Raw genomic sequence first — 18,111 nt, forward strand, 5'->3', positions numbered from 1 at the left:
CAAGAGTCTGCTTACAAAGAAACACAGTTATAAATGGGAACATATTTTGTATCCGTATAAATTGTATTTACCCTGGAACTAGAAACATAAAATAGTGTTTGATGTGGGGAAATAAAGAATTCAAGAAGGAGGCAAGTCCTCATTAGGTTTTATTTCCACTTTGCATCAACTCTCTATAGTATGTACTATTTATTTTCATCTTTCCATAGTGTTAGCTAAGACTCAGAAAGATCAAGTAACTATACAAGGACATACAGCCAGTCATCGAGAGAACTTAGATTGAAACCCAAGCCTGTCCATCTGACTCAGGAGCCTTTGTTCTTATTAACTCCACTACACAGGTCGAGATGTTTTTACTGGAAGGGAGGATGGTTAAATAGGAGAAAGAGGAATAAACAGCACTGTAGAGCTCCAGACACATCAGACTGAAACTGCATGTGGGTTTCTTTAAAATATGGAGGAGTGGATGTAGCTTGAGATTGAATGAGACATGACTACTGGCCCCTCTTGGTCTACAAGTATTTGGTAAATGCTTGACTAGGGGATTATCATTTTTCTTTTCTCCTCTTCCTCTTTCTCCTGCTCCTCTCCCCTCCTCTTCTTTTTTTGGTTGATTATGGTGTGTGTGACACATGTGCACACATGTGCACACGCCTGTGCCTTTGCTAGTATACACAGGAGTCAGAACAGGGTGCCAGTTGTCTCCCTCTGTCTCCTTTTACTTTATCCCCTTCAGACAGGGTCTCCCTCTGAATCTGGGACTTAGTGTATTTCAGATAGGGTGGCTGGCCAGTAAGTCCCAGCAATCCTCCAGTCTCCACCATCTACCTAGTGGTGGGGTAAAGGCAGCCATGACCAGCTTTTTTAATGTGAGTTCTGAGCATCTGCTCTGACCTTGCTGGGAGCCTGCACAGCCCTCACAGCCAGTACTTCTCCACTGATCTGTCTTCCCAGCAACTCACATAGAGGCTGGCCTTGAGCTTCCTGAGTTTCTGAATGGTCTTGGATCTGTGGCAATCCCCCAGCTCCAGCCTCCTGAATGCTAAGATTACAGGTTGTAGCACCATGTCTGGCTATAGATTACTGCTTTTCTAGTAATGAACGAGAAGATGCTTCCCCAGCAGAAGGCAACAGCCAGTCCCTTCCACTTAACACTCCTCAGTACATGTGGGCTGCTCGTGTGACTGAAGCACTGAGGCTGTTAAGAAATGACTAGATAAAGCAGGTGGGTAAGGGGTTTAAGGAGTATACGTGTAACAGCTAATGGCCCATTTGTAACTAGCTAGCATTTCTGAAACTGACTAATAGGAAAATAATTTAATGACCTTTACCTGAGTCTTACCCTCAACTAATTGAATAAATAACCCATTCAGAAAGCCTGCGGAAACATTCGAGTCACTTACATGGTGCCAGGGTGTGTTTGTGGCCAAGAAGAACATCAACAAACACGGGCTTATTTGATTCATGTCCCAGAGAGGAAATATTCTGTAGTCCCTCCAGCAGAGTGACAGATAGGACTGCTGACCCCAGCTCAACATCAGTTCTAAAGCACCTGCTTCTGTCAGCGTCAAAGGATGCTTGGAGCCACTGGAATCCACCTGCTTAACTCCCAAAACCTAGAGCGGTCCCCAGAAAACAGGCAGAAACAAACTTTAGGGGACAAAGAGATTATTGGCCAGGAACTCATGAAGGACGAAGGGAGCCTGGAGACAGCAGAATCAAGGAAGGGAAGTTATCCTGTGTCCGGCAGAAATGCTGTGCCACAGTTTTGCTCGATCATGGAGTGGGGGGATGTGCACCCCAAAGAGACCAGCATCTCAGCTCAAAGACAAGGGAGTCTGAAGCAGTTAACAGTTGGGACGGCTAGCTATTCACACTCCTCACAACCAAGCAGTCTTTTCTTCAAGGTTGGGGGTGGACTCTAAGCTACACTGCTTCCTGATGTGTGGGATTTCATTCTGCTTTCCATGAGTAGTCTTTCCTCACAGGGCTCGAGTCCTCTCCCCAATTAGGTATCTGTCACAGGAACATTGCAATACAAAGATATTTAACTCAGGGGAATCTGTAAGCCACCGAGGCCAGGAACCATGCGTCCACACTACTGCATGCTCAGACCGGTCAGCGCCTTGGCAGTGTTAGCCTTTAGTCACCAATGGCTGGTGGAGGGAAGGCAGGATGATACCAGAAGAGGGAGAGACTGGAGAGATGACTCCCGGTTAAATTCCCAGCACCCAGAGGAATCCATAAGTCTAGTTCCAGGGATCCAACACCCTGTGTGGGCACTGCGTGCATGTGCTGCACAGACATACATGCAAGCAAAACATTCATACACATAAAATAATCTATTGGTTTAAGCACAAGAGAATTGACCAGACTAACAGGAACTAGGCAGAGGGCCTTCTAGGGTGTGGGGAGAATGGATACATTCGTGAAGGCCATGGCAAACAGGAGTACAAATAGTTTAGAGAGCCAAAGGAAACCTTGCTAGAACACAGTGAACACAGGAATTACGAAATGATTCGAGGCTAGAAAGGGAGTTGTGTCAGTTTGCATGGGCTGCCCTCTCGAACTCATGCAGTATGGGTGACTTCAGCAAAAATTATACTTTCTTCTTTCTGGCAGCCAGAACTCTGGGAGCAAGGTGTTCGATGGGGCTTGCTTCTTCTGAGCTCTTCCTCATTGGTGGAATCGTGTTCCCGGGTCTTCAGGAAGTCTCTTCTCTGATCCATCCTGTATCCCAGTCTTTTCTTTTGAGGACACTGGTCAGTCATCTTGACTTAGGGTTCACCCTGAAGATCTCATCTTACCATAATTACACCAAATCACACCCTCAGGCACTATGGGTAAAGCTTCCAATGTACGTATTTTTGGTGGGCACTCTTATCCCGGATCAGCTTATGTGGGCCCGTGAGGAGCTTGGTAGGGGTTGGTTTTCATGTATCTGGGAAGGACCTGAAGCATTTTAGAATTACAGTAGGAGCATGGTCAGAGGTGTGCTTTCAAAGTTCATCTGGCTGCATTTGGATAACAAAGACCAACAGGAAGGCAGGAGAAGAGAGAAAAAAGTTGCTATCAGTGTACCAGTGAGTATCAGGGCTTTCAAGAGGAAGGAACCCCCTTGGCCCCATTCTCCAGAGGAACACACTCAAAGGAGCCTCCCATAGCTATCTACCACGCATATCTTCCCAGAGCTCCCAGGTTTCCTCAATTCTTCCCCAGCATGGTGGCTGCCTAACCAGACTTACATGCTAATTAGTATCTGAGATGTCATTGTATAGAATATTCACTTTTGGAGACAGCCTATAACATGTGTTAGGTCTAAAATGTACCAGCCTCATTACAGAAGTACCAGAACCTAGGAAAACGCTGAATCCTCAGGGCTTAAAGGAGCAAGGGTTATGGAGCTAGCTCAGGCTACTGCCTAACACAGACATTCCGTTTTTAGTCTCTATAATGCCCAGCTGCCTTCCCAGTCCTTACACACACACACACACACACACACACACACACACACACACAAACATGTGGATCGAGACCCTACATGGGTTCTCAATGTGTGGGTTGTGACCCTCACCTGGGTCACATGTCCTATATCCTGCATATCAGATATTTACATTTCAATTAATAACAGCAGCCAAATGACATTTGTGAAGTAACAACAAAATAAGTTTATGGTTGGAGGCCACCATGACATGAGGAACTGTATTAAAGGGTCATAGCATCAGGAAGGTTGAGAACCTTTAGGCAGGAGATCATGAAGGAAGTTACTGGAACGTGCTGGCAAGAGATCATGTAAGCTTACTCTCGATAGCTGGAATTAGAGGGAAGTCTATCGAGAAAGTACATGGTGTTCAGAGAATGTGAGGTGTTAAGAACACATTGGTATTCTGTATCCTTACGTAGATACAATTTAGAGTTATTGCGATTAATACCATGAAGAAAAGCAACTTGAGGAGGAAAGGATTTATTTTAGCTTACAGTCTATCATGAAGGGAAGTTGTGTGTGTGTGTGTGTGTGTGTGTGTGTGTGTATGTGTGTGTGTGGTGGGGGGACTCTATGAGAGAACTTGGAGGCAGGGACTAAAGCAGAGTCCTTAGGAGAACATCGCTTCCTGGCTCGTTCCCTGTGGATTGTGAGCCTGCCTTCTTATATAACTCAGAACACCCTGCCCAGGGTGGTACTGCCATAGTGAGGTGGGTCCTCCCGAATCAGTTTCCTAGAGGCATTTTCTCACTTGAGGGTGCCTCTTTCCAAATAACTCTAGCCTGTGTGGAATTGAAACAAAAACAAAAATAAAGAAATGACCCAAGAAAGTTACTAATGAAGGAAGGAAAAAACAAAACACCAAAAGAAACAAAAACTGACTCTACATGAGAAACAATAAAGATTATGCCTCTGCCTAGTGTTTTGAAACCTGACGTCCGTATCCCTGTGTACAGGTGGGTGTGAAGGCATCTATGTGCCATTGACTGATCCACACAGATGCTGGATGCATGCGAGTCGCTGAGATGCTGGTTTCAACCTTCGTGATGTAGGCACCTCTTGCTTCTGTCTTCCTTTTATTCTTCTTTCTTCATTACTCATAATTTTCTGTGTTTTATGCTGCAAATAGTTTCATAAGTTATCTCAGGACTTCTCCCCCTGACATTAACTGAACCGAACCTATATAACCACCCTTTACAGGTCAGAAACTGAATTTGTGCTGGCGGTTCATACACTTCACTGAACGGTGGATGCTTCCGTGGATGTTAATTCTTTTTTAACTGAAGCATGATTAGTGGTTTTAAAATTCAGAATGTAAAAACATTTTAGCCACTTATGTGTAAAACTTAAAACTGGATACCTGAAGAAGTGCTTAGGGCTGGGAGGCACCTCGGTCGTTGATACTGTCTCGAGACATGCTTCCAGAGGGCAGGATGGACAGAAGTTCCCAGCAGCCCCATCGAGCAACTCACAACCACCTGCAGCCCAAGTGCCCTTGTCAGGCCTCGGCGTGCACCTGCACGCACGCGCGCGCACACACACACACACACACACACACACACACACACACACACATTAAAATTAATCTAAATGGTCAAATATAACAAGAAATGCTAAAAATGGCCTTATTATATGTGTCTATGAAGACGATATGGCAATGATTGCTTTATCACTCATAATTTATCTGATAAACAGCAATTCAGAAGTAATTTCATTGTAAGCCTGAGAACTGGTTTTCTGAAGACATGATCGCTTTGGTTTTATTTAGATGCAAAGGAACTTTAAATAGTTTTCAAATGACTACAAAGAATGGACCTACTTGAGATGGAAATTAAAATAAAAATGAAACTCCAGTCTGAAATACATTATAAATCTAGTGTCAGAAATTTGTTTATAAATAATAAAATGACTATAACTGTGTTAGAGTGCAGAGAAGTACCACTCTGTGTGACATTCCGTGTTAATTGGTTGTGGCGTTCAGCTTAATCTCATACAGTTTCATCCATCCACTATGCAATACAGTTTTAATTAGATATATAAAAATATGGAGGAGCCAGTCAAATACTACTAACAAACCAAATAAGGACTGAAACTCTGGAGATAATAGGACAGACCCGACAACCACACCACGGCCTTTGGAATTACACATGCGTAGTTCTGTTAAGCTCACCTACAGACGAAAGAGTAGGAATCTTTTTTTTTTTTAAAGATTTATTTATCATATACAAGTACACTGTAGCTGTCTTCAGACACACCAGAAGAGGGCATCGGATCCCATTACAGATGGTTGTGAGCCACCATATGGTTGCTGGGATTTGAACTCAGGACCTCTGGAAGAGCAGTCAGTGCTCTTAACCACTGAGCCTTCTCTCCAGCCCAAAGTAACTTTTTTTTGGGGGGGGGGTTCTTTTTTTTTTTCGGAACTGGGGATCGAACCCAGGGCCTTGTGCTTCCCAGGTAAGCGCTCTACCACTGAGCTAAATCCCCAACCCTTAAGAGTAAGAATCTTAACCACACTAAGAAATCTATGCAGGGGGCTCACAGAGCCAGTGTAGCAATGTGTAGAGTTGCCCCCTACTGGCCAACCTCAGTGTTGCGCTGTATTCTACAGCCACATTGCTGGGGCTTCCTTTGTGCATGTTAGGTCTCTGTTAAGTTTGTGCTTATAACTTGCAGCCAGTAGCTGGCGAGTTGGAGCACAAAACTTGTACTCATTATCGTCCTTTTTAAAAATACAAAAGTCGAGGCTGGAGAGATAGCTCAGTGGATAAGAGCACTCGATGCCCTCACAGAGGACCTGAGTTCAGTTTCCAGCATACACAGGATAGCTCGCAACCATCTATACCTCCAGTTTCAGAAGATAGGACACCTTATTCTGACCTCTTCAGGCATGAGTGGTATATGTGGTGAATAGACATACATGCAGCCAAAACACTTATACACATAAAATAAAACTAAAAAACGTCTAACTAGACAAGTCAGGACTGGAGAGCTTTGTCACCGGTTAAAAGCATAGGGCTGTTCTTTCAGAGGACTTAGGTTTGGTGCATGGCACCCACATGGTGGTTCACAACCATCTGTAAGTCCAGCTCCAAAGGATCCATTTTTAATCTACATTAAAATATTAATCTCATCTTTCATTACAAATGTTTCAGGCTAATGTTTCAATTAAAAGCCTTGGTTACTGGTCTTCTAACCTCCGGGTTACATTCTGTTCTTTTGTTTTTTGGGTGCTGAGGATTGAATTAGGGTGTCATGGTTACAAAGTCGCCATTCACCACCAGCGGTCTATACCCCTATTTCTGAAGTTCCATTCTTTCACTGGAGTTACTTTAGATAGTCTGAGGTCTTTCTCCGTAGGAAACTGCTCATAGTCCTTTCTTTTTTTTTTTTTTTTTTTTTTTTGGTTCTTTTTTTCGGAGCTGGGGACCGAACCCAGGGCCTTGCGCTTCCTAGGTAAGCACTCTACCACTGAGCTAAATCCCCAGCCCCCATCATAGTCCTTTCTTGTGAGTTTGTCTTAGCACTTTTTCTCTGCTCCCGTCCTTTGGCGAATGCTTTCATTACTTCTTACCCAATACAAATCAAATGTAAGTGTCTTTGTGCTATTGTATTAAGTGGGGTTCCCTAGAGGAATAAAACTTACAGTATGTGTGTCTGTGTGTCTGTGTGTGTGTGTGTGTGTGTGTGTGTGTGTGTGATTTGTTTATTAGAATGGTCTACAGACTGTAGTTCAGGTAATCTGTTAACATAAAGTCCAAGAATTCAGGAGTTGTTTAGTCCACAAGGTTGGATGTCATAGCTGTTTTTCAGTGTATGTCAGAATTCCAAAGTAGGCCCTAACGCTCATGAAGGAATGGACCTTCTAGCCAGAGTAAGAGGAGGCTCTAGGGAGGGATCTTCCTTCTTCCACATCTTCTATGTAAGCTGTCAGCAGAGGGGGTGACCCAGTTTCAATGTGGATCTTCCCTCCTCAAAAACTCCTGATAAAAAGTGGGTCTTTCCATCTTCAATTGACTTAGCCACTCTCTCACACGTGCATTGGCTGTTAAGGTTTAGTTAATTCCAGATGTCGTTGACAACCAAGAACAGCCATTACAAGCCCACCCCTGGTCAATGTGAAACACAGTCACACCTCCCTTTGTCATGCTTAATTTACAGCCAGGTCATAACTACGCCTGTGTAATTACCCCATATACAGCCTCAAAGGTGTCATGTGTTTAACAGAGTCGAAATTGTACACAGCGTGATGTAAGCATCCCTCTTACAACCATAAATGCATTATAAATTTTATGATGTTCCTTCAAGGGACATTCCTTTGATATGTCAAAATTTAGATATGACAACATCTGATATGCTCTTATATTTTTGATTGTGAGCCTAGCCTTTAACGGCTGAGCCATCTCTCCAGCCCTCTGATACTCTCTTAATCATTCTGATACTACATAACAAAGAAATAAAACATGAAAATCTGTACAAACACATTCTTAACAAAATACTGCGCTGAGCTGCCTACTGCCCTCCCCCGGACCCCCAGCTCCATTGTCCAGCCACTGGAAATAAAGAAATGAATTAAGCACTTTCTAGAATTCAATGATACCTAAACAACACAAAGACTCAATAAATAAAGAGAACTTCAGACCAATTTCCACTATGAACACTGATGCAAATGTTCTTGATAAAATGCTTGCAAACTGAATCCAGGAACACACCAAAAACATTATTCACCATGATCATGTAGGCTTCATCCCAGGGATACAGGGATGGTTCAATGTACAGAAATCCATCAATGCAATCCACTGTACATACAAACTAAAAGAAAAATATCACATGATCATTTCACTAGATGCAGAAAAAGTCTTTGACATAATCCAACACTCCTTCATATTAAATGTCTTGGAGAGATCCAAGATATAAGGTGCATTTCTAAACACAATAAAAACAATATACAGCAAGCCAAAAGCCAACATCAAAAAAATAAAGAAAAATATAAAGCAGTTCCCCTAAAATCAGGGATGAGACAAGGATGCCCATTTTCTCTCTATCAATTTAACATAGTGCTTGGAGGAAGTTCTAGCTACAGCACTAAGACAACTAAAGGAGATCAAAGAGGAACAAATTGGAAAGGAAGAAGTCAAGGTATCACTATTCACAGATGATGTGATAGTACACGTATGTGACTCCCAAAATTCTACCAGCTGATAAACACCTTCAGCAAAGATGCTGGATACAAAATTAACTCAGAATAAATCAGTAGCCCTCCTTAAAAAACAATAAACAGGCTGAGAAAGAAATTAGGGAAGCAGCAACCTTTACAATAGCCATGAATAATGCAAACTATTGTGGTATAACTCTAACCAAGCAAGTGAAAGGCCTGTATGACAAGAACTTCAAGTCCCTGAATAAAGAAATCAAGGGAGTTATCAGAAGATCGAAATAACTCCCATGCTCATGGGTCAGTAGGATTGACACAGCGAAAATGGCCATATGGCCCAAAGCGATCTATGAGTTCAGAGCAACTGCCACCATAATTCCAACGCAATTCATTACAGACCTTTACAGAGCAGTTCTCAATCTCAAATAGAAAACCAAAACCCAGGATAACCAAACAATTCTGAACAATAAAAGAAACTCTGGAGGAATCACCATCCTGATTTCAAGCTGCACTACAGAGCCAATAATAATAATAACTACACCGTGTTGTTACAGAGACAGACAGGTTGATGAATGGAATAAAATCAAAGGTCTGTAAATCACACACACACACACACACACACACACACACACACACACACACACCTATGGACACCTGATTTTTGATAAAGAAGCCAAAATCATACAATGGAAAAAAGATGCATCTTCAATCAAATGGTGCTGGTTTAACTGAATGTCTGTATGTAGAAGAATGTAAATAGAGCCATATCTATCACCCTGCACAAAACTAAAGTCCAAGTGGATCAAGGACCTCAACATGAAACCGGACATACTGAACCTAATAGAAGAGAAAGTGGGGGAACTTCCTTGAACACATTGGCACAGGAGACGAATCCCCAAAAACGCCAATAACTCTGAGCTACAGAGATAAACAGAGAATTCTCAACAGAGGAATCTTGAATAGCTGAGAAGCACTTAAAGGAATTTTCAGTGTCCTCAGTCCTCAGGAAATGCAAAACAAATGACTCTGAGATTCCTTCTTATACCAATCAGAATGGCTATAATCAAAAACTGAGGTGACAGCACATACTGGTGAAGATGTGGGCAAAGGGAATATTCACCCATTGCTGGTGGGAGTGCAAACTTGGACAACCACTTTGGAAATCAATTTGGCAGTTTCTCAGAAAATTGGAAATAGTTCTACCTGAAGTCTCAGCTATATGCCCCAAACATACCCCGCTCTACCACAAAGACACTCGCTCAGCTGTGATCATAGCAGCTATATTTGTAGTAGCCAGGAATTGGGAATAGCCCAGATGTCCCTCAACTGCTGAATGGAAAAAAGAAAATCTGGTACTTCTACACAGTGAAATACTATTCAGCTATTAAAAACAAAGACATCGTGAAATTTGCGGACAAATGGATGGAACTAGAAAATATCGTCCTGAGTGAGGTGATTCAGATCCAGAAAGATACGCATGGTATCTAGTCACTTATAAGTAGACATTAGCCATAAAGTGCAGGATAACCATACTACAACCCACAGACTCAAAGGTAATTAGGAGGGCCCAAGGGAGGTTTCATGAATCTCACTCAGAAGGAAACAAAATAGTCATCAAAGGGAGATAGGTGGGAGAGGGGGTGAGGAGGGGACTGTGATCAGGTGTGGGGAGAGGGTGCTGGGGAGGTCTGGGTGTGAGAACAGAAACTGGTGGGGGCAATTCTGGAACTAGCTGGAGATCTAGGATAAGGGAGGCTCTGGGGAGGCTATAGGGATGACCTACCTTAGACTCCTACTAGCAGGTAACATGGAGATTGAAGTGGCCATCTCCTACAGCCAGGCAGGACTTCCAGTGGAGGGAGGGAGACATTAATCCAGCTACAAAACCTTCAACCCAAAATCTGTCCTGCCTCCATGATGTTCAGGGACAAAGATGGAGCAGAGTTTGAGGGAATGGCCGACCAATGACTGCCCACCTTGAGATCCATTCCATTGGAGAGTCAACCCTGACGGTCTTAGTGATACTCTGCTATGCCTGGAGACAGCAGCCTGGCATAGCTGTCCCCTGAGACGCTTCATCCAGCACTGAATGGAAACAGATGCAGACACCCACAGTGAAACATCAGGCTGAGCTCGGGGACTCTTGTAGAAGAGCTGGGGATAGGACTGAGCGCTGAGCTGGACAGGGCAAGGACAGCACTTGCAGACCTACTGTTGTGCTAGAACCTCTTCTGGTACTAAAATCTGTATTAGTCAGGGTTCTCCAAAGGGACAGAACTTATAGAATGAAAGAGAGGGGCTCTAATCTTTACTTCCTCCTTCTGTAATGTAAAGTATAGTACATCATTTTCAGTTGAGTTTGTCCTTTTTTGGTAGTTTCTGGAGGTGTAGAATGTGTTGCCACTTGAGGTAGTTATACAGCGGGAATCTACTGTTATAACCTTTGACATTGCTTTTTCACCCAGTGAACTGTAACGTCCTGTTCTCATCCCATTGTCTTGCAACATTTTCTAACTTACTTTTGAATTTATCCTTTGAACCGATACAGTTATCTATTGCTTTATTTAATTTCCACGAATTGCTCAAATAAACTCTGCCCACTACCCCAAGTTCTTAACCCTGGATGACTTCTTCAAAGCCTCTACTGTTGGTTTTTAAGCAATATTAATCCATGACCCTGAGGGCCAGACTCTGTCACACAGACACCCTTATGAGTCCTAAACCATCCACGGATTCTCAGAAGACAAACACTGTCTGCATTGAGCTTATGAGTATCAATAAAGACACGGTGGCCACCAAGATGTGCTCAGATTCTGGTTAAATATGAGTCAGTAACAAAGGGAATTTTTTTAGCATCTGAACTTAGTGAAAATTGCTTAAAGTTTGCTCGGTCAATGTTGGATAGAAGGGAGAATCTGATTTTAACAGGCTATACTGTCTTGTGTCATTCCCCATATCTAGTCCAGGGGTGATTTTTGGTTTTGTGTTTTAAACTCTTTTTCAGAAAATGGTAGGTTGTGGGTTGAAGTGGAAACTTAAAGGTTGTTTGGAAAGTCTGTTGTGTAGGATGTCACACAGGCGAAGGCAGGGACAAGATAGAATGAGGCCTGCCATTGGATGAGAAGGAAGGATGAGGGGAGAAAAGTTTTAGAGAGAGGAGGAGACTGGAGTGAGGCAGAGGAAGCAGCGGAAAGAATATGGAGGCTGATGTGAAGATTCCTCTCTGCACATTTACAGGTTATGAATATTTTTAAGGGATGGATGTGGACAGGGCTCTGTATGTTTAGGTGGGAAATTATATCTTATCAATTGGATCAGAGGTTATTGTGTTGTGTGTTCTTTCATGTGGAGATTTAAATCAAAGAGAGTTATGTGGCAGCCAGAGACCCTAAGGTGCCACGGACTTGGGATGTATATTTCTGGCCTGGTTCAACCTGCCTTGGGAACTGGATGGGTAGAGAGATTGTTGCCAGGCTCAGAGAGTAGTCATAGGCAGTGTGGTATGGGATGGAGCAGAGCAGGTGAGAAGCTTTGCTGACTGAGATGAAGATATCTACCAGATGTCTTGGGGCACTATGATGCCGGCTCTAGTACGGGGTAAAAGAAAGCATTTTTTATAATTTTACAGAAACACAGTTGGATGGTGTTTTGCTAAGGCAAAGTGTGAAGGAATGTTTGGCTGAAGCAGACACAGGAGAGAAGATATTCTGCTAAAGCAAGCACAGGAAAGGACACATGATGAAGGATTCTTTTCTAACAACATGCATGTGTTGGTCCACCTTACATGGCATAGTTGAGGTGCAGTTGTCAGGACTCCATAGAGAGAAATGCACCAGAAACCTTCTGGTAGTATAGTGGTGTGCTGCAGTTTCTTGGCAGACTCGGGCTGATTGGATGCACACACTGAGGCACGACACATGGTGGACACATGATGCTTGGAGGGTGTAAATAGGACTCCACAGAGTGACAGACAGGGCCTAGCTTATTGGTACAGCTGGCTGTACAAAGCTTGTGGGTCTCGAGGCTTTATCGATCTTCACATCGCTGAGACAGACACAGCCAAGAACTTCTGGTGTTCCTGTTGGCCCCTGCTGACTGGATCCTAGGCTGAAGCCTGGCTGTCTCCACTAGGTTGTTCCCATTGTTGCTAACTGGTTTCTACCAAACTGGACTACTGGTGTATCTGTGAAGTGTTTGCCTGTGGATTGAGCTGCTGCTGCTGCTGCTGATGCACGAACCAAACTGCCAATTTCCGGACAACACAGACTGGAGTTGCTCCAAAGATCTTTTCTAAACAGGTCTACTTCCCTTATATCCTTTTCTTTGTACTGTCTCTGGTGGGTGGTGGGTTACAAGAAAGGTTAAAGTGTTTAAAAACCATCATTAAAAATATGTTTTGAAAAAAATTAAAGTTACAGTGGATTGTGTCAGCTTAAATATGCTCGGCTCCTGGGAAGTGACATTAGGGTGTGTGGCCTTGTCAGAATATGTGTGGCCTTGTTGGCAGAAGTTCATCACTGTGGGGGTGGGCTTTGAGCTCCTATCCTCAAGCTCCCCTCCTAGCTGCCCACTTTAGACAGTCTCTTCCTGGCTGCCTTTGGATCAAGATATGGAACTCTCAACTTCTCCATGTCTGCCTGGATGCTGCCTCACTTCCCATGGCGACGATAATGAACTAAACCCTTAAGACTGTAAGCTGCCCCAATTAAATGTTTTCCTGTATAAGAGTTACCTTGGTCATGATGTCTCCTCACAGCAATGAAACCCTAAGACACAGATTATTGATTTAAAAGGAGACATAAATCATAAAGGAGAACTTTCTCTTCCCCTTCAGGCTCAGCTGAGGGGAACTTTTCTGCTTCGCTGGAGCTGCTTAGAGCAGATATGGGTGGAACAGAGGGGGACTCACCTTAGGTAGCTATTTCCTCCTCCCTGTGTTCATGCTCCTTAGAGGAAAGGGACCCTGGATGAGAGGCCTGGCCTCTCCCCACCTCCACACAGGGAGCAACCCTGATTGAGACTGACAGTCAAGCAACAAATAAGCAAGTGCTCCTGCTCCCTGAGTGGGTCATGTGGAGGGTGTGTGTTCGTGTGCGTGTGTGTGTGTGTGTGTGTGTGTGTGTGCGTGTGTGTGTGTGCATGTGTGTGTGTGCGTGTGTGTGTTTCTTTCTTTAGGTGACCTGGCAAAGCCCAAAGCATTTGGGTCCCCAACAGGATTGGGCATCGGTCTTAAGCCAGGGGCTCTCATAGCAGAGGAATCCACTGGTCATTACAGGTAAACAGAACTGACCGACACACATAGAAAGACACACAGACACACAATGGATTAGGCCCTGAGTTCTGGCAGTCAGTGCTGTCCACACACTGCTTACAGCCTGAATGGTACCTCCATCACGGATGGAGTTATAAGATCTGGGGCCTCTTACACTCCCACTACAGACATAAGTGTTTGAAGATAAAATGAAGGCTAATTCAGAACCTCTGGGTTCTCTTTTCAAATACATCTTAAACTTGCTCTGTGGGCTCACATCAACCACATTCCTTCATTGACCCACCCTCCTATTTCTAAAGTATAAAGGTCATTTGGGCCAACACAGGCTGATAAAGTGTCTCCCTTCCAGTGAGAAGCACCTTGGAGTCCAGCTTATCAATCACAAATACGTCATAATGTGCTCCCTGTGAACAGGTCCCCAGACTTAGTAGGCCCCAGGACCTGCTGTGTGAGTGCTGGGAATCAAAGCCAGATCCTGTGGGAGAGAATCCAGTGCTCACTGGAACCATCTCTCCAGGCCCCACATCCTATGTCTTAAAGAGCTCTTCCTTAGGACTCTCTGACCACATGCTTTAGAACCCTGAAGAACAGAAGTTTTGGTTTGAAGAAAACTGCTATATGACAGACACGAGTACAGTGCACATTTGTCGCCAAGCAGAGCCTCGTTCTAGCTCATTGAAGTAGTCACTTAAATTCTGACAATTAGATATAGTGGGGAGAAATCTGGAGTTCTCTGATGCTTGACCTGGATTTGGTGCAACCCGTGCATGCCTGGCCTTCCTTCTATGTAGTTGCTGGTCCTTATCCTTACACTTCAGTGTCTACTGAACCACCCTCAGCCCTGACATCTAGTTCTCTTACTTTTTTTTTTCATTCACCTAAGAGAGAATTTATTTTTACTACACAAAATGACTCGAAGCACTAATGTCTACCATTCAGGATACCCTTCTAAAAAGATGCAGGCTTTCTGCAGCTCTGTGTACAGTACCGGACTTCTACTTGGAGAGAAATCACCAATGCCAATGGATCTCGTATTCTACTTTCTTCACTGAAGAGCAATTATTTGGATATGAAAGCACAATATTCCTAGGGTAATCAATAATCCCCCAATACAAGCATGCACATGTGAACACACAGACTTTGCCCATATTTATGCTCATTGTTCTCTGAAATGAGGACGTTGGGAAGAACCAGAATGAAGTATTTAATCACCTATGTTTGGGGCCTACTATTGTGCTACGCTGCCTTGTAGATAAAATCCTGAGGGGGACGGAACAGGACTAGACAGGTTCTAACGACTGGGCCATGGTGTTGTGAGATGGGATTTAATGAATATGCTGTGAGAATATAAAAGGTTACAGACAATCGAATATTTTCTTTTCAGGGAAGGGGGTGAGATGGGCCGGTTTTTGTTTTGTTTAGTTTCACTTTGTTTTGACTGGAGAGACTGCTGTGGGTGCTGGGAACTGAATGTTTATTCTTTTGGTTGTGAGATTACCCTTTAATGACCAAGCCATCTCCAGCCCAAGAGTGTATTTTGTAAGCTTGCTTCAGAGACATGATCTTAAACCAGTTTCCCGAGTTGGGATTATGATGTGTGAGGGGGATGTCAACTGAGAAAATGCTCCTGCTAGAAGGGTACATGGGAAAGCCTGTGGTGCACTTTCTTGTTTGACGGTTGACTTGAGAAACGCTGCCCAGCTCACTGTTGGAGAGGCCACCCTGGGCTGACAGTCCTAATGTACAAGAAAGCAGGTGGAGCATGCTATGAGAAGCAAGCCAGTAAGCAGTACTCCTCTATGGCCTCTTACCTCTAGGTTCCTGCCCTGAATTCCCTGGACGGTGAGCTCTAAGCTACAAGATGAAATGAACCCTTTGCTTTTAGTCATGGTGTCTTATCAGCAATAGAACCTAGCTAATAGTTTGCAATGGCAGACAAGTCTCTTGAAAACAGAATCATGCTGCTGTACAGAACCTTCTGGAATGCTTCCCCGCCAAGCATTCTGAAGCAGACTCTGTGAGAAGCTGAGTGAGCAGCGGTATCTGCTACTGGGTAAGAACAGGGTGTGGAGGCATTTGTCGCAAGACAGCTGAAATCCTCGGCTAAGACACTTGTGAATTAGCATTCTGAATATGAAATAAAAACTCATCTGCAACAAGAATCCATCCTGAGTTTTTAATAGCAAACAAGAGAAATAAAGTAGTTACAGTTATGAGTCATGTTAACAAAATCTGTGTTCTATAGGAAACTTCATGAATATCGAGGTTTAATGCCATACTTCAAACTTGTTGTTCATAAATGAGTATAGAAATCTCAGGTCACTTTGTCAAATAACACTGTGGAATAGACTCGGCTGTATTTTTAAACTGTGTTAATTTGTACATATAAAAGTATTTTAATGTGATATATATTTGAATAAGTCTCATGTACATGATAAAAATGTCAGACATCCATGCTGCACTCCTGTGTTCAGTGGTAGCCCCTATTTTCTTCTATGTTTAAAAAAACAAGTCTATTCATATACAAATATATCGGTATAAATGCATATACATGTACACAGAGGCATAAAAAGACAGACACACATACACAGTCTTTGTCCACAGTGAGAACATACTATATACACTGTTCAACAATCTGATTTCTGTACTTAAACGATATAGGACGTAGCATTCACTACAACACATTGCCAGCTGTTTTCCACATTTTTAGTCAACTCTTATTAACAATATTTAGACAAAACCCCTCAAAGTTTTCTATTGAAGTCTTTAATTCTAGCACTTGGGAGGCAGAAACAGGCACATCTCTGTGAGTTCAAGGCCAGCCCGGTCTACATAACAAGTTCAAGGTCAGCCTGGTCTACATAACAAGTTCCAGGCTGGTAAGATTCTGTCTCAAACAAAACAAAACAAAAGAACTCCCCAAAGTTTTCTATTAATTCAGAAGCTAACGAAGACATTAACAAAGAAAGCTTACGTTACCAGAGGGTACCCTCATCTGTATTTTACACAGGCCCTAGTATGCAGTAAGCATAAATGCAAATTAAATAATTGTGGTGGCTAAGCAAACGCCTAAAAAGTTCATGAATTATTTTATTTTATCATTTGTTGCCCTAATAAACATTTTCACAAATTAGTGTGTGTGTGTGTGTGTGTGTGTGTGTGTGTGTGTGTCAACACGAGTACCGTTTCTCAGGAGCACTGTACCCTGTCTTTAAAAGGTTTTCCCTCTGACCTATGGCTTGTAAATTAAGCAATTCTGATTGGCCAGGTAGTCTCAGGGATTCTCTTGCCTCAACTTTCCCAGTTATGAGGTTGCAAGAGCACAGCAGCACATTTAAATTTTGACGTCCTAGGGATGGGATTCAGATCTCTATACCACTTAACAAGCTTTTACTGATTATGCTATCTTCTCATCTCCTTGTTCACAATTTTAAGAGTTTCCTATTTTAATCTAAATATGGAGACAATTTGTAACAAGTGTAAAAACACACTATTTCCTGGAAAGGTTTAGGATGAAGTTTAAACTTTATTACCATCTAATGATCTCATGTAAAGATTCATACTCTTAAAAAAAGACTCTAACATCATCAAACTGAGACCATCTTGAAGGTTAAACAATACCAAACCAGTCACCTGTCAGAGTTCCCACATTAATCTTCCTCCTGAGATTGTTCTTCCGAGTGAATCTTCATATGTCTGGTAAGAGAAGCATTTTGTTTGAAGGCTTTACCACATTCAACACACTCATAGGGTTTCTCTCCAGTGTGGGATCTCTGATGAATAACAAGTTGTGATTTTGCATTGAAGGCTTTTCCACACTCATAACATTCAAAGGGCTTCTCCCCTGTATGAGTTCTCTGATGTACAATGAGGTGTGACTTCTGACTGAAGGCTTTTCCACATTCGACACACTCATAGGGTTTCTCTCCTGTATGAACTCTCTGGTGTTGAGTAAGGCCCTCAATTTGCTTGAAGGCCTTGCCACATTGATTACATTCAAAGGGGCAATCCCCGGTGTGAGTTCTCAGATGGTAGGTAAGAGATGAGCTATGTCCAAAGGCTTTGCCACACTCCTTACATTTATAAGGTTTCTCCTTCGTGTGAGTTCTCTGATGTATAACTAGGTGTGACTTTTTGCTAAAAGTCTTCCCACACTCAGTACATTCAAATGGCTTCTCGCCTGTATGAATTCGCATGTGT

At 43.0% G+C, this 18,111-nt stretch overlaps 1 protein-coding gene and 1 non-coding gene across 9 annotated transcripts in view; both read right to left on the minus strand.

The window, feature by feature from the left end:
- Positions 1-5,899: 5,899 nt before the first annotated feature.
- Positions 5,900-5,973, minus strand: Trnap-ggg4 (transfer RNA proline (anticodon GGG) 4). Its single transcript has one exon. It is a non-coding gene; the product is annotated as a tRNA-Pro (tRNA).
- Positions 5,974-16,073: 10,100 nt separating this feature from the next.
- The window catches only part of Zfp37 (zinc finger protein 37), a 55,602-nt gene continuing 53,564 nt past the window's right edge, over positions 16,074-18,111 (minus strand). For 7 of the 8 annotated variants that reach the window (XM_039109135.2, XM_063287064.1, XM_039109136.2 and 4 more), the window contains one exon: positions 17,418-18,111. This exon is cut by the window's right edge and continues 997 nt beyond it. In XM_039109135.2, the coding sequence (XP_038965063.1) occupies positions 17,562-18,111 (550 nt within the window). In that variant the 3' untranslated portion in view covers positions 17,418-17,561. The other variant, NM_058209.2, reaches the window with a different exon arrangement.

Source organism: Rattus norvegicus, chromosome 5 (assembly GCF_036323735.1).
Source record: "Rattus norvegicus strain BN/NHsdMcwi chromosome 5, GRCr8, whole genome shotgun sequence".
NCBI lineage: Eukaryota > Metazoa > Chordata > Mammalia > Rodentia > Muridae > Rattus > Rattus norvegicus.